The sequence below is a fragment of the Melanerpes formicivorus genome, unplaced genomic scaffold, assembly GCF_026170545.1.
Source record: "Melanerpes formicivorus ecotype bairdi unplaced genomic scaffold, bMelFor1.0.p_v2 SCAF_66, whole genome shotgun sequence".
NCBI lineage: Eukaryota > Metazoa > Chordata > Aves > Piciformes > Picidae > Melanerpes > Melanerpes formicivorus.
The window spans coordinates 1,654,351-1,670,175 of record NW_027142418.1 but is presented as its reverse complement, the minus strand read 5'-3'; the positions used below and the strand labels follow the sequence as shown (position 1 = coordinate 1,670,175).

The following is a 15,825-nucleotide window of genomic DNA, read 5'->3' as shown; positions in this document are numbered from 1 at the left end:
CAGGTAGGTCCTGGCTTTCTCCTGCCTTTGGCAGCTGCCAGCTCCAAGCCCAAGGGACTCCCAGCCGGGCACCTCAGCCTGGTGAGGATGCAGGCCTGCCTGTGGTGCCCTCTGCTTGGGTGAGCCCCTGCTGGCTCCTGGGGTTGAGTTGTGCCCAGGCAGATGACAAGAGCAGACTGCAGCTTCTCTGGCTGTTTGCTTACAGCTGTGCCCCCAGGGGAAACTTCTCCAGCTCCTCGCCTGCCTCTTCCACTGCCACCCCGTGGGCATCGCAGGGGTGAGTCTGTGCTGACCTCACACCAAGCACTGCTGGTGTGCTTTATTCATGTGGAACTCAGCTGTACCTTTCTCTTTAGGTCCTCCAAGTGGAAAATACTCAGGTGAGGGAGCAAAGAAGTTGCCAGAGGCTGTGGAAACGCTGAAGAAACTGCTGGAGGATCTGGAGAGAGGACATGGTGAGTGCCCTTCACTCTGCCTTAGCCCTGAGCCTGGGCAGCAGCAGCAGGCACAGGTGTGGCCAAGCTGTGGCCTGCAGAGGGGCAAGGGCTGGATCCCAGCCTCCAGCAGCCCTGCTGGCTTTCAGGCCTTGCTGCCTGCTTGCTGTCTCAAGCAGCTGCTGTGTGATTGGCCCAGCAGCAGCCCTGGGTCCCTGCCACTGGCAAGGGAGGGAGAGAGGGAAGGAGGGAGATGGGGGTGGCAGTCCCTGCTGCAGCCATGCTTTGTGTCCTGGTGCCCTGAAGGAGGGACTGCTCAGGCAGCTGAGCTCTGCCCCATGCTCTCCTTCTGGCTGCCTGAGTTTTGTTGGGTGGGACAACCTGTCCCAGAAGCTGGGAGTGTGTCTGCAGGCAGCAGCACTGGGGGGAAAGAGAACTTCCTGGCCAGAGCAATAGTGCTGCACGCTTGGCAGTGGTGCCCAGGACAGCCTGACGTTGCCATTGCTCCTGCAGGTGTGGCCAAGGGGGGAACTGGAAGTGGTGACAGTCCTGTGCCTGCTGGCTCCTTGACTTCTCAGTCACTCCCTGCCCTCCAGCCTGAGAAGAGCCCTACAGGTAAGTCCTGGGCAGGAAGGAGGGAGCCAGTGGGGCTCAGGAATGCCCCCGTGGTGCTTGGGCTTGAGAAGCTCTTGGTGGCCCTTGGAGCAGGAGGTGCTGCCGGTGCTGGCTGCCAAGGCAGGAGGCTTGTTGGGGCTGAGCTCAGAGCTTACTTTGGTGCCAGCACGGTGCCACTGCAGGCAGGCTGTAGCTCTTTGCAGGCTGCTCCTGGGCAGAGGGCAGAGCTGAGTGCCGTGGGGTGCCCGGCTCTGAATGCCCCTCAGTGCCACTGCCTGCTGCAGAAGTGTCTGCAGCTGTGCCACAGCAGCTCTTCTCCCCTCTGCTTCTTTGCAGGCTTGCCTGGAGGCCAAGGCCACCCAGCTTCCCAGGTGCCTTCCAGCACTGAGGCTCCAGCAGGAGGCACAGGTAGGTCCTGGCTTTCTCCTGCCTTTGGCAGCTGCCAGCTCCAAGCCCAAGGGACTCCCAGCTGGGCACCTCGGCCTGATGACGATGCAGACCTGCCTGTGGTGCCCTTTGCTTGGGTGAGCCCCTGCTGGCTGCTGGGGTTCAGTTCTGCCCAGGCAGATGATAAGAGCAGACTGCAGCTTCTCTGGGTGTTTGCTTACAGCTGTGCCCCCAGGGGGATCTTCTCCAGCTCCTCGCCTGCCTCTTCCACTGCCACCCCGTGGGCATCGCAGGGGTGAGTCTGTGCTGACCTCACACCAAGCACTGCTGGTGTGCTTTATTCATGTGGAACTCAGCTGTACCTTTCTCTTTAGGTCCTCCAAGTGGAAAACACTCAGGTGGAGGAGCAAAGAAGTTGCCAGAGGCCATGGAAACCCTGAAGAAACTGCTGGAGGATCTGGAGAGAGGACAGGGTGAGTGCCCTTCACTCTGCCTTAGCCCTGAGCCTGGGCAGCAGCAGCAGGCACAGGTGTGGCCACAGTGTGGCCTGCAGAGGGGCAAGGGCTGGATCCCAGCCTCCAGCAGCCCTGCTGGCTTTCAGGCCTTGCTGCCTGCTTGCTGTCTCAAGCAGCTGCTGTGTGATTGGCCCAGCAGCAGCCCTGGGTCCCTGCCACTGGCAAGGGAGGGAGAGAGGGAAGGACGGAGATGGGGGTGGCAGTCCCTGCTGACTGGATCTTCCCTGGGTGTTTGCTTACAGCTGTCCCCCCACGGAGGTGTTCTCCAGCAGCTCAGGTTCCTCTCCCACTGCAGCCTGGCTGGTATCCCAGGGGTGAGTCTCTGCTGTCCTGACAGCAAGGCACTGCTTGTCTGTATTTTAGTGGTGTTAAACTCAGTGAAATTGTTCCCATTAAGTTCCTCCAAGAGCAGAGCTCCCAAGTGAGGCAGGACAGAAGTCACCACAGGCATCTGAAATTCTACATAGAATGCTGGATGGACTGGGGAGAGGCTAGGGAGGGAGGGTGGATCCCCTTCACTCTGCCTTAACTGTGACCCTCCCTGAGGGTGGCAGAGTGTCTCTAGGCACCAGCACTGGGCGAAAAGAGGACTTCCTGGCAGAGAGAATGTGCTGCAAACTTGCCTGTGGTGCACAGGATGGACTAACATTCCCATTGCTCCTCTAGATACGGGCACAGGCATAAGTGGCAATGCTGACACCCCTTGGCACAACCCATCCGCCGTGGACACGGAATCTCTGAAGGACATCGTGCGCGCTCTAACCTTTGAAGCAGTAGCCAACGCACCAGCCACCTATATCATGGCATCTATATTTGTTTTGTGCTGTGTAGTGTGCTGTTACTTCATGAAGAAAGCCAAAGGGTGAGTGAGTCTTGGCTTTGTCCTCCCCACTGCTCCCTTCCATGGCTGCTCAAAGCCAGGAAGCATTTCCAGTCAGGCTGCTGTGGGCAGTGGCTGGGCAAAAGCTGCCACCTGCAGCTGAGGACTTCAGCAGTCTCCTCTCTCCACAGGAAAGGCTCTGCAGAGTCAGGAGCCCAGCTGGAAAAGGGCAGCTCCTCCTCACGCCTGGAGAACCAGAGGAGCTGCCCTGACACACCTCAGGGCTCCATCCCAGAGCAGGCATTGGAGACAGTAACAGTGCAGCTTCCACCCAGCCCACAGCCCTCCACCGCCTCCCAGCCCTCCATCACCTCCCAGCGCTCCATCACCTCCCAGCGCTCCATCACCTCCCAGCGCTCCACCGCCTCCCAGCCCTCCGCCGCTTCCCAGCCCTCCGCCGCCTCCCAGCCCTCCGCCGCCTCCCAGCCCTCCGCCGCCTCCCAGCCCTCCGCCGCCTCAAAGCCTTCTGCTGTCTCCAAGCCCTCTGCCACCTCCAAGCCCTCCACCACCACCAAGCTCCCCAATGCCTTAAAGCCCTTCACCACCTCCAAGTCCTCCAAAACCTCAAACCCCACCACCACCTCAAAGCCCCCCAAAGGCTGAAAGCCCTCCACTTCATCCTGATCCATCCTGGTACCACCAAACAGACCCATCCTGTTCCCACAGTAGTGTTTAATAAAGTGTTTGTGTGACATGGTTCAGTGGGGTTCTGTCTCTGTGTGCTGAAGGTTGCTCCTGATGATCCTTGCAGTGCCAGTGAAGTTTGGAGCCTGTGGGGATGGGAACTTGTGGGAGACCAAAGTACAGACCACAGGTCCAAAAGAGAGACTGGAGGCAACCAACGTCATGTCAGGGCAGTACAAACCAGGGCCAGTTATGGCTTTTTTGTCCAGCACTGCATCCTTCCATGGCTGCTGGATGTCACAAAGCATCTGTAGTTTGGGCAAAATCTTCCTCCTGGAGCTGAGCAGTTCTGCAGTCTCCTCTCTCCACAGGGAAGATTCAGAGCAGCTGCAATCAGGTAGCTGTAAATATAAACTGCAAGTTTTGGATGAGATGTTTGAATTGACAATTAATATATTATTAATAATCTCTGCAGCTGTTAAATAACAACAAAGCATTACAATATGGTGCAGTGAACAGGGTAGCCAATAGGCAGATGTTTTCACATGATGGGATACATGGTGGACTGGAACAGTCCTCATGGATCAATACAGACTGGGGGATGAGGTGTCAGAAAGCAGCCCTGAGGAAAAGGATTTGGGGGTGCTGGTGCGGGAGAAGCTGGACAGGAGCAGGCAGTGTGAGCTTGCAGCACAGAAGGCAAATCACATCCTGGGCTGCGTCAAAAGATGGATTGCCAACAGATCCAGAGAGATGATTCTGCCACTGTCCTCTGCTCTCTTGAGACCTCACCTGGAGTACTGTGTGCAGGTCTGGAGCCCTCAATACAGGAAGGACCTGGAGCTGATTATAGAGGGGGGAGCTGGGATTGTAGAGGTGTTTTATTTTAAATAGAGAACAGTTTGAACAGAGCTCTCTGCACTGCCCATGTTACATAGGAAGTCTAAGTGGTGATTCTGTGTGCTCCAGAGCTCACAGATACGTGTAAACAGAGAACTAACTCTAAATAGTCGACAACCAAATTTTAAGTAGGCATCTTTAATGTCTAAGTCTAAACAGAGAACACTAAAAAGTGACAAAATACATCATAAAAAAATACATTGCCGAACTCGTGCGCAGTGCTGCCACCCGGTGTTCAGTTGCCGGTACTGCAGGGGTGCAAAGACGTGCGGTGTCCCGTCGGTGCGCAGTGCTGCCACCCGGTGTTCAGTTGTCGGTACTGCAGGGGTGCAAAGACACGTGTTCATAGTATCAGTCAGGGTTGGAAGGGACCACAAGGATCATCTAGTTCCAACGCCCCTGCCATGGGCAGGGACACCCCACACTAGATCGGCTGGCCAGAGCCTCATCCATCCTAGTCTTAAACACCTCCAGGGACGGGGCCTCAACCACCTCCCTGGACAACCCATTCCAGGGCTTCACCACTCTCATGGGGAAGAACCTCCTCCTCACCTCCAGCCTGAATCTCCCCACCTCCAGCTTCATTCCATTCCCCCTAGTCCTATCACTACCTGAGATCCTGAGAAGTCCCTCCCCAGCCTTCCTGTAGGCCCCCTTCAGATACTGGAAGGCCACAATTAGGTCACCTCGGAGCCTTCTCCAGACTGAACAGCCCCAACTCCTTCAGTCTGTCTTCACAGGAGAGTTGCTCCAGCCCTCTTGCTCATCCTTGTGGCCCTTCTCTGGACACCTTCCAGCACCTCCAGATCCCTCTTGTAATAGAGGCTCCAGAACTGGAGGCAGTACTCCAGGTGGGGTCTCACCAGAACTGAGTACAGGGGGAGGATCACCTCCCTCGACCTGCTGGCCACACTGCTGGTGCAGCCTGTCCCGTCAGTGCGCAGTGCTGCCACCCGGTGTTCAATTGTCGGTACTGCAGGGGTGCAGTTGTGTGCTCCGCTTCCCTCAGACACCTCTGCTACTCAATATTCATCGGCCCAGCCAGATCAAAAGCTGACAGCGGCTTAAAGAACTGGACAGTTCTGACCTCAGAGAAGACCAGGAGTGACTCTCAATGGGAACAGAAATACCTGTTCTCCGAAATCACGGACACTTAAGGGGCACCTTGAAGGTTTCTCTCACTGACTCCCTTAACAGAAAACACTAAAACTACCATGAAAATACCTTAAGACATTATAGAAAGCAGCCTCAGGTATATTAAAGTAGCAAGCAAGCAGATGAGACAACAGAAATACTGACCTGGGTAACAGCTGCAAATGTAGGAAGGGATCCAGGGGGAAAAGACCATATGAGAACATTTTCAAAGCAACAAGGTACATGACAAAGTAGAAAGAACTAAAAGATAGGGACAGACATCTTGGTAAAAATTTGACAGCAAGAAAACTTTAAAAGCGAGAGGGTACAAGGCAGAGGAAATTTTAAATGCCCAGGCAGGGCAGCAGAGATGAACCAGGACACAGCCAAGAAAACATGTGACTCACCACAAGCAGACTTTCACTTCCCACACACTTCTCTGGCTGGCTCTGGCTCTGCCCCTGCCACTTCCACAGCCCCTCACCCCTACCTGACCCTCACCCACACAGTGGAGGACATCTCAAAGCTCCACAGCCCTGGGGCAACCTCAATACACATAGCCCATGGGGGCACTGAGCCTCCAGCACCATATGCTGGCATGGCTCAGAGAGATACTTCCTTGGCACAAGGGCTGCTGTTGTTTGCTGGAAGAACCTGCCTGCAGAACCCCTTTGGACTCCCTCCTCAAACAGTCCCCTTTCATCAGCTCCCTTAGACAGAGCCACCCAGGCAGCCTCTTTGAAAGCTAAAGCTTTTCCTTTGGCTGGGCCAGTCCATCTTCAGGGCCACCAGGCACACCTCTGGCTGCCCCATCCCATCCTCAGCCTTACTGCCTACACCTGGGGTGCTCAAGCCTCAGCTGGCATCCAACAGAAACACAGGCTACGGCCCCCAATCTAATAAGCAAATTTCACCACCCATTTGGCATTAGTTCACCTTTATGTACTCCAATTTATCTGAATCTTAGCATGAGCTGCCCTGTTGACCAGGATTGGTACAGCATAACCAGGCTGTGACACCTCTATAGCCCCTTGTACTGGGTTTGGCTGAGCTGGAGTGAATTCTCCTCCTAGTTAATTAGCATCCTGCTAGTGCTGTGCTTTGAATAAGTATCCAGGCTGTGTCCTTCCAACATTTCCCCACCCCAAGAGCACGCTGAGGAGTGGACAAGACTTTGGGAGGGGACACAGCTGGGCCAGCTGACCCAGGGTGGACAAGACCTTGGGAGGGGACACAGCTGGGCCAGCTGACCCAGGGTGGACAAGACCTTGGGAGGGGACACAGCTGGGCCAGCTGACCCAGGGTGGACAAGATCTTGGGAGGGGACACAGCTGGGCCAGCTGACCCAGGGTGGACAAGACCTTGGGAGGGGACACAGCTGGGCCAGCTAACCCAGACTGGCCAAAGGGTATTCCATGCCATATGAGGTCTGCTCAGGTCACCCCTGAGCCTCCTCTTTTCCAGGCTAAGGTCCTGAATCTGGGCTGAGCCAGCCCCAGGCACAAATCCAGGCTGGAAGCAGAGTGAATTGAGAGTAGCCCTGAAGAAAAAGCCTTGAGGGTGTTGATTGCTGAGCAGCTCCCCATGAGCTGGTAGTGCCCTCCTGCAGCCCAGCAGGCAGCTGTGTGTTGGGCTGCAGCCAGAGGAGTGTGGGCAGCAGGGCAAGAGAGGGCATTCTGCCCCTTGACTGCTCTGCTGAGACCACACAATACTGAGTCCAGTTCTGGTGTCCCCAGCAGAAGAAGGACATAGAAATGTTGAAGCATGTCCAGAGGAGGGCCACAAAGATGATCCAAGGGCTGGAGCACCTCTGCTGAAGACAGGCCGAGGGACCTGGGGGTATTCACCCTTGAGAGAAGACTCTGAGGGGACCTTAGAGCTGCCTTCCAGTACCTAAAGGGTTCCTACAGGAAGGCTGCAGAAGGACTTTTCGTGAGAGTGTCCAGTGATAGGACAAGGGGGAATGGTTTTAAGCTGGAGTATTGTGTCCAGTTCTGGGCTTCCCAGTTCAAAAGGGACAGGGATATATACTACAGAGGATCCAACGGAGGCTACGAAGATGATGAAGGGACCTGAACATGTCTGATGAGGAAAAGCTGAGAGACCTGGGGCTGTTTAATCTGGGCAAGGGCAACCTGGGATGGGATCTCCTCAGGGTTTGCAAATATGTGAAGGATAAGGTGTTAAGAAGAAGGTGCCAGCTTCATCAGTGATGCCCAGCAACAGGACCAGGGGCAGTGGATACAAACTGCAACACAGCAAATTCCACCTCAAGGTGAGGGCAAACTTTGTTGTGAGGGTGCTGGAGCCCTGGAGCAGGCTGCCCAGAGAGGTTGTGGAGTCTCCTTCTCTGGGGACTTTCAAGACCCACCTGGATATGTTCCTGTGTGGCCTGCCCTAGGTGATCCTGCACTGACAGGGGGGTTGGGCTTGATGATCTCTGGAGATCCCCTCCAGCCTCTGCCGTTCTGTGATTCTGTGGCACTTGTATGCTAGAGTCACACCTGGATCACACCGGTTTACTTTCCACCTGAAATGGCTACACTGAAAAATTAACAGGAATCTAACCGGAACCTAAGGATTCCTTTCCTGCTGTGAACTTTGTCTAAATCTTCAGTAATGTTAAGCTGAGCTTAGTAAAGTTCTTTGTCTTGATGCTTCTCTCTTCAGAGCACAACACAAAGCCGTTTCCAGCAGCACTCAGCGGCCCTTGCTAGAGGCCATGTAAATATTTTGCTACTGCAATGACTCCAATTAGATGCAGATTACACTCAATAATGGGCGTGGGACAGCAAATGGCTTTAGTTGCATAAGAGCCACACGGCTGCTAATTAGAGCAAACTCTTTCCCGGGGGCATTTGCTCCAAGCCCTCAGAATGCCTTCCCCAGTGGCACAGTTTCCATTCAGCCAAGCGACTGCTCCCGGGCGGCAGCACTGATGTGACTTCAGCAGGCACACAGCTGCTGTGGCAAGCTCGTTTTAGGCAAGATAAACCTGAGGTACCTGACAGGAAAGTTCCTTCAGGTTTCATTTGGCTTCACCTTAGTGTTTTCATGTTTGACCACCAAACACCGAGTCCTTTAACAAGCCATAGCCACTAAAGTTGGTTGGCACTGATCTGCACAAGTATCATCTCATGGGCAAGCGGGTCAAGCCCTCTTCCCTCTGAAGAGTATTTAGGAACAGGACTAAGGAAATGCAGAGAATTCATCACAGTCCAGGGGGAAAAAGAAATCATGCCAAGCCCTTTCCTAAACAGCTTTGATCTATGGGGAAGGAAGTGCCAGCAGGGTTGGATTGCAGGCTCTCTCTTCCTCCTTAAACCATTTCTGAGTTGTCTCCACTTTAGGGGTCAGAAAGTTTATGCCTCTGACACCAATAACTTATTTTTTAGCTAGGATATTTAGACTGCAGATAAGGAATACATGTTTTTAACACTGATGATGATGAAACACTGGCCCAGGTTGTACAGAGAGGTGGAAAAACCTCTCCAGGTCAGGTTGTTTGGGACTCTGAGCAACCTGCTCTAGTTGCAGATGTCCCTGCTGACTGCAGCAGGATTGGACTGGATGAGCTCTAGAAGTCATATCTAAGCTAAACCAGTCTGGGATTTGATGATCCTATGATCAGGGTCACATATAGGCTCTTATGACCATGGAACCGTGAACCACTGATATGAAATCTGCCCTCGCAACCTGTTCCTATCAGCAGCAGTACAAAGCAGTGGAAGAAGCTGCATCCAGTTCTGCAGCCCCTATTACAAGAAAGATCTGGAGGTGGTGAAATGTGTCCAGAGAAGGGCCATGAGGATGAGCAGAGGGCTGGAGCTGCTCTGCTGTGAGGACAGACTGAGGGAGTTGGGGCTGTTCAGTCTGGAGAAGAGGAGGCTCTGAGGAGACCTTCTTGTGGCCTTCCAGTATCTGAAGAGGGCTACAAGAAAGCTGGGGAGGGACTTTTGAGGGTGTCAGGGAGTGATAGGACTGGGGGGGATGGAGCAAAACTAGAAATTGGGAGATTCAGATTGGCTGTTAGGAAGAAGTTCTTCCCCATGAGGGTGGTGAGAGACTGGCACAGGTTGCCCAGGGAGGTGGTGGAAGCCTCATGCCTGGAGGTTTTTAAGGTCAGGCTGGATGTGGCTGTGAGCAACCTGATGTAGTGTGAGGTGTCCCTGGCCATGGCAGGGGGGGTTGGAACCGAATGATCCTTCCAACCCTGCCAATTCTGTGTTTCTGTGGGAAGGTGGTAATCCCCACACCATTAAAGGTTTGCCTTCCAGACAACAGAGTGTGTATTTGACTCCCCTGAGCTTGCAAGGCAATGGCAGAAGGATAACTTAATTTTCAGATACTCTTACTAAGAGATGAATTACCAGAAAGTCTAAAACTAGGCCAGCAGCAATTAGAACCTCAGGGAAAAGGACAAGTGCAGCCCAGGAAAGAACACGAATTGTGCATACAAAAACAAACCCTGAGAGCCCCTGAAGTGATTCCTTCAGGTCTAGGAACAGCTTCCTTGGACACAGGGCTCGGCAAGTGGAGCCACATTGTCACCTAGTGGCTGCTGGAAGCTGCCAGGGAGTGCCATCCCTCGAAGCCTGCCACCCTCTCACACAAAGCCCTCAGGAATGGGATGTGACAGCATGGATTTTCAAACCAAGACAGCAATTACTGCCGGCTTTGCCCAGGGGCCTCCTACAGCCTTTCTGTATCAGGTGTCAGACACCACAAGAAGTAAACTGGTTCCTATTGGCAGACCCCTGAAATGACTCTGCTCAAGGGAGACCTTACTGCTCTCTACAGCTTCCTGAAGGGAGGTTGTAGCCAGGAAGGGGTTGGTCTCTTCTCTCAGGCAACCAGCACCAGAACAAGAGGACACAGTCTCAAGCTGTGCCAGGGGAGGTTTAGGCTGGAGGTGAGGAAGAAGTTCTTCATGATGGCATTCAACAAGTCCACACAACACAGTCTCACTACCCCAGTGCCAAGCACCCTTGCACCTGCAGCTCAACCCACTGGGTAGAGTTGATATTTAACTTCTCTTGTTGAACCAAATTAGCTGAGTGGAAAGGAATCTATGACTCAGGCCAGCATCAGGGGGTTTCTACCAACGTTTTGGCACTGGTTTCTAGCAACTACTAGAGTGGCACTAGGAGAAAGACTACTAGGGAGTGTTTTCAAGCACAGCCTCCTCTTGGCTGCAGCACCCCTCTCACATACAGCCATGTTCAACCTGGAATTGGCTCGTTGTAGTTTTCCTTGACTTTGCAAGAAAGAGATGTTAACCCCAGTGGAGCCTGGGGCTTGATCAAAGACAGACAAGCACTTTAACATTCAAACCAGCAGTTAGACCATTCACATCTTGAGAGAACTAAGATCCCACACACCAGCCTAACACCATAACGAGACAATCCCTGGGTGTTGTTTGGGGAATTCTTTGGGTTAGAAGCAGTTAAAGGCTCATGATGGCAAGTGGCAGTTCCCAGAATCAACCAGGTTGGAAAAGACCTCAGAGATCATCAAGTCCAGCTATTACCTAACACCCCCTGACAACTCAACCATGGCTCCAAGTGCCACATCCAATCCCTTTTGGAACACCTCCAGGGACAATGACTCCACCACCTCCCTGGGCAGCACATCCCAATGGCCAATTACTCTTTCTATGAAGAACTTTCTCCTCACCTCCAGCCTAAACTTCCCCTGGTGCAGCTTGAGACTGTGTCCTCTTGTTCTGGTTGCCTGGGAGAAGAGATCAACCCCGACCTGTCCCCACCAGTTAATAAGGTTGTCATGATCTATAGCAAGGATAATGGGATACCTGCTTATAATTATCTTCATGGATGCAGAATCTGTCTTTGGCCACTAAAATGAGGTCATAACATTTATCCCACATATTGAAGACTGACCTCTCTAGCAATGTTTCTTCCTAAATAATCTGAATTCCCTGAAGTGCTTTGCTCTGACATTGAAAACATTAACAGTGCTAATTAGCATGACAATAGTTGTGATCTCTTATTTCCTCCTCAACACTTTTTTGTCCTGTGTGATTAATGCCCTAGAATTCAGGGCTCTGCTCAATTCAGAGTTGGAGCCTACCAGGAACAGAAAGCTACTGTTCCAGCCTGACAGGGTACTCACACCTCTGCTGCAGCTGGAAGGTTCCTGTGGCTCTCCAAAAATGTATATCCAGACAGGAATAATCATAGAATCCCAGAATGGTTTGAGTTGGAAGGGACCTTAAAGATCATCTAGTTACACACACCCCCCCTTCCCACCCCAACCCCACCATGGGCAGGGACACCCCCCAGTACAGCAGATTGTTCAAAGGCTTGTCCAGCCTGGTCTTAAACACTTCCAGAGATGAGGCATCCACAGCTTCTCTGAGCAACCCACTCCAGTGTCTCACCACCCTCATAGTAAAGAATTTCCTCCTAATGTCTGACGTTAATCAAGCTTCTTCCAGGTGGAAGCCACTGCCCCTTGTCCTGTCACTCCATGCCTTTGCAGCTCTCCAGCTCTCCTGTAGCCCCCTCCAGATAGTGGAAAGCTGCTCTAAGGTCTCCCTGAAGCCTTCTCCCCTCCAGGCTGAACAGACACAACTCCCTCCACTTGTCATCACAGCAGAGGTGCTCCAGCCTTCTGATCATCTCCTTGGCACTCCTTCTTGTGCTGGGGGCTCCAGAGCTGCACACAGCACTGCAGGAGGCATCTCATCAGAGCAGAGGGGGAAAATCCCCTCCCTTGGCCTGCTTTTGATGCATCTGTTGATGCAGCCCAGGACACGGTTGGCTTTTGGGGCAGCCAGCACTCATTGCTGGCTCACGTTAATGAAGCCACCCCAAACTCCGTTGATTCAGAGTAACTGCAGACAAGCTGCCCTGGTTGGTCTGCGCTGGCTCAGTCAGAAACCAGCTGCACAGCTTCCGTTGTGAAAACTGAGCTCTCTGCCCTGCAACAGTTTCATTTCTCAGTCTTCCCACCCGAAACCACAGGGATGGAGTTCAGCAGCCCTTTGTTACAAAGAACAGAACAACAGAACTTACCATGTCAAGGTGTTTTTACTAGGAAAGCTGATTTTTATTAGCATCCTGACTCTCCATGCAATCTAGAGGAGAGCACCTGTTAAAGAGCAGTTTGCTTTGTAGATAACCCAGCCAGCAGTTGCAGCACTAACCCTTCCAGATCGCTGAGAGATGTTATCTCAGCCCTCCATTTGTGATGGATTATCTAATCACACACATACACCTGCGTGTGTATGTAAGGCCCGCTGCACAGTGTTAGCAGCTTTAAAGAGATCTCTGAGCTGCACTGCACCTGGGGTGCAGGGATTAAAAACCATAGCCCTGGCTTTGGGTCGTGACTCTGGAAGCAAACCATAGAATCACAGAATGGTGCAGGCTGGAAGGAACCTCCAAAGGTTATCCAGTCCAACCCTTTCTGCAGTCAGCAGGGACATCCCCAACTAGATCAGGTTGCCCAGGGCCTCCTCAAGCCTCACCTTGAATATCTCCAGGGGTGGGGCCACCTCCCTGGGCAACTTCCTCCAGTGTCCCACCACCCTCACAGTAAAGAATTTCATCCTGCTTTCCAATCTCAATCTGCCCTTCTCCAGTTTGAAGCCATTACCCCTCATCCTGTCCCTGCAGGCCTTTGCAAACAGTCTCTCTCCATCCTTCTCGTAGCCCACTTCAGGTACTTGAAGGCTGCTATTAGGTCCCCCCTGCCCTGGAGCCTTCTCTTCTCCAGCTCCCTCAGCCTGTCCTTGTAGCAGAAGTACTCCAACCCCCTGATCATTTTCGTGGCCCTTATCTGGACCAACTCCATCAGCTCCATGTCCTTCCTATATTGAGGGCTCCAGACCTGTACACAGTACTCCAAGTGAGCTCTCACTAGAGCAAAAAGGCAGAATCACCTCTCTGGATCTCTGGCAATGCTGCTTTTGATGCAGCCCAGGTTGTGACTTGCCTTCTGTGCTGCCTGCTCATGTCCAGCTTCTCCCCCACCAGCACCTTTTCCTCAGGGCTGCTTTCTGTCACCTCATCCCCCAGCCTGTATTGAAAGTGAGGGTTGTTCTGGCCCAGGTGCAGAACCTTGCACAAACCATACCCAGGCCCTGACTGAAAACTGAAAAGCCAACAGCAGATCAGTTGCCCTGAACAGGAGTGCACCTGTTTGTGACTGGAATCTACCAGAAAGAACACACCAACAAATGCTATCACCCCAGCAGAGAGGGGGACAAACACTCTCATCTGTGGGCCTGGGACACTGGCAGCGTTTTCTGGATCATCAACAGAGTCTTAAGAGGAGCAGCTGAGGGAACTGGGGTTGTTTAGTCTGGAGAAGAGGAGGCTGAGGGGAGACCTCATTGCTCTCTACAGCTCCCTGAAAGGAGGCTGGAGAAACAAGGGACTCTGCCTCCCCTAGTATCAGGTGACAGGACAAGAGGAAATGGCCTGAAATTGTGCCAGAGGAGGTTTAGGTTGGGTATCAGTAGCAATTTCTTGTCTGCAAGGGTGGTCAGGCATAGGGAGAGCCTGCCCAGGGAGGTGGTGGAGTCCCCATCCCTGGAGGTGTTCAAGAAAGGTGTGGGCATGACCCTTTGGGACATGGTTCGATGGCCATGGTGTTGGGGTGGAGGCTGGACTCAATGATCTGAGGGCTCTGCCAAGTGAAACAATTCTGTGATTCTGTGTCTCCAGGCACAGCTGACTGCAACATGCTGCTTTCCCAGCACACAGCCACAGAAATGCTTTTGGTAGGAAGGGACCTCCAAGATCATAGTATCATAGTATCAGTCAGGGTTGGAAGGGACCACAAGGATCATCTAGTTCCAACCCCCCTGCCATGGGCAGGGACACCCCACACTAGATCAGGCTGGACAGAGCCTCATCCAGCCTGGGCTTAAACACCTCCAGGGACGGGGCCCCAACCACCTCCCTGGACAACCCATTCCAGGGCCTCACCACTCTCATGGGGAAGAACCTCCTCCTCACATCCAGCCTGAATCTCCCCACTTCCAGCTTCATTCCATTCCCCCTAGTCCTATCACTACCTGAGATCCTGAGAAGTCCTTCCCCAGCCTTCCTTAAGCTCCCTTCAGATACTGGAAGGCCACAATTAGGTCACCTCGGAGCCTTCTCTTCTGAACAGCCCCAACTCCTTCAGTCTGTCCTCATAGGAGAGGTGCTCCAGCAAATCCAGCTGTTCATCAAATCCAGCTGTTAACCCAGCATTGCCAGGTCAACACTGTGATACATAGAATGATAATTCGTGTCCATTAGATGATTTTTGATTAAAGCAAAAGCAGGAGCATGAATGATGAGAAAAGGGATCAGACACTAGGAGCTTACACATGTAACTAGAGTGAGATTCTTTTTAGACTCTATTACAACCAGTTACTTATGGTTGATTTGACTTGGTTTAGTATATAGAGTAAGATTTTAGGTTTTATTATAACCTGTTATTAATTTTATTTGCTTTAATGTATGTATACTGATGCCCCAGTGAAATGTTAGGAATGAACAGCTAACAGTTGAAGCATTATGAAACAGTAAGTTGTTCAAGACGAGAAAGGAAGAGAAGTTGCTACAGAAGACGTGGACACAAGGGACGACAGTGAGAATCAACAGAACCTATGTGAAAACCCATCCCTGGGGAGGACGTTGGTTGTAACAACAGAGCTAAAAAGACACAACCACAAGGACTTAGCACACAACCCGCCGGCTGTGCTGACTAGAGGATTACATCATTGAAGGACAAACTAGTTTAAATAACCCCACCTTTATATGCATAGGTATTAAGGGTAGACTATTTAAAGGGTAGTTAGAAAGTCATTAGTGTGCATTTAGCACCCAGCGCTGTTTTGCATGTCTCTTACTGCTTTAAAATTGCTCTTGTTGAATTAAAACTATATTCAATCGACTTCAGTTGGCTCGGTCATTTCTAACAAACACTAAACCATGTCACAGAATCGATTGGGTTGGGAAAGACCTTTCAGAGTCCGACCATTCTGTAACTGCACCAAGTCTGGGGCTAAAGCACGTCCCTCAGCACCACACCTCCGCCTGTGTCACACACCTCCCTCAGCACCACCCCTACACAGCTCTCCCCTCACCTCCAGGCATGGTTCACCTCGCTCACACCACAACAGGCTCCGGCCCACCGGGGGTCCTGTCGGATGCCTGCGGCGGCTCCGGCGGGTGGCCCCAGCTGCGCGCCTGCAGCGCCGGGCGGGCAGAAGCGACCCCGGCGGCTGCGCGTGGCCACGGCCGGGAGGCGGCAGCCGCAGCAGGGGCGGGGCGAGGGCGCGGGCGGGGGCGGGCGGGGGGCGGGCCCGGCGCTA

General features: G+C 52.8%; 1 protein-coding gene and 1 long non-coding RNA gene across 3 annotated transcripts; one reads left to right on the top strand and one right to left on the bottom strand.

Moving 5' to 3' along the window:
- The first annotated feature begins 1,846 nt into the window (after window positions 1-1,846).
- Window positions 1,847-3,497, top strand: LOC137453393 (uncharacterized). Of its 2 annotated transcripts, XM_068162614.1 has the most exons (4): window positions 1,847-1,909; window positions 2,194-2,265; window positions 2,618-2,813; window positions 2,963-3,497. In XM_068162614.1, exons 1-4 carry the CDS (start codon window positions 1,864-1,866, stop codon window positions 3,432-3,434), a joined length of 786 nt encoding a protein of 261 aa, XP_068018715.1. In that variant the 5' UTR covers window positions 1,847-1,863; the 3' UTR covers window positions 3,435-3,497. The 2 variants fall into 2 exon arrangements, with proteins under 2 accessions (XP_068018715.1, XP_068018716.1); XM_068162615.1 differs by lacking the exon at window positions 2,194-2,265 and having other exon boundaries at window positions 1,851-1,909.
- Window positions 3,498-3,503: 6 nt separating this feature from the next.
- On the bottom strand, window positions 3,504-15,759 carry LOC137453396 (uncharacterized). Its single transcript, XR_010990354.1, has 3 exons — window positions 15,598-15,759; window positions 4,555-4,674; window positions 3,504-3,869 (listed from the first exon to the last, which is right to left on the bottom strand). It is a non-coding gene; the product is annotated as an uncharacterized lncRNA (long non-coding RNA).
- Window positions 15,760-15,825: the final 66 nt, after the last annotated feature.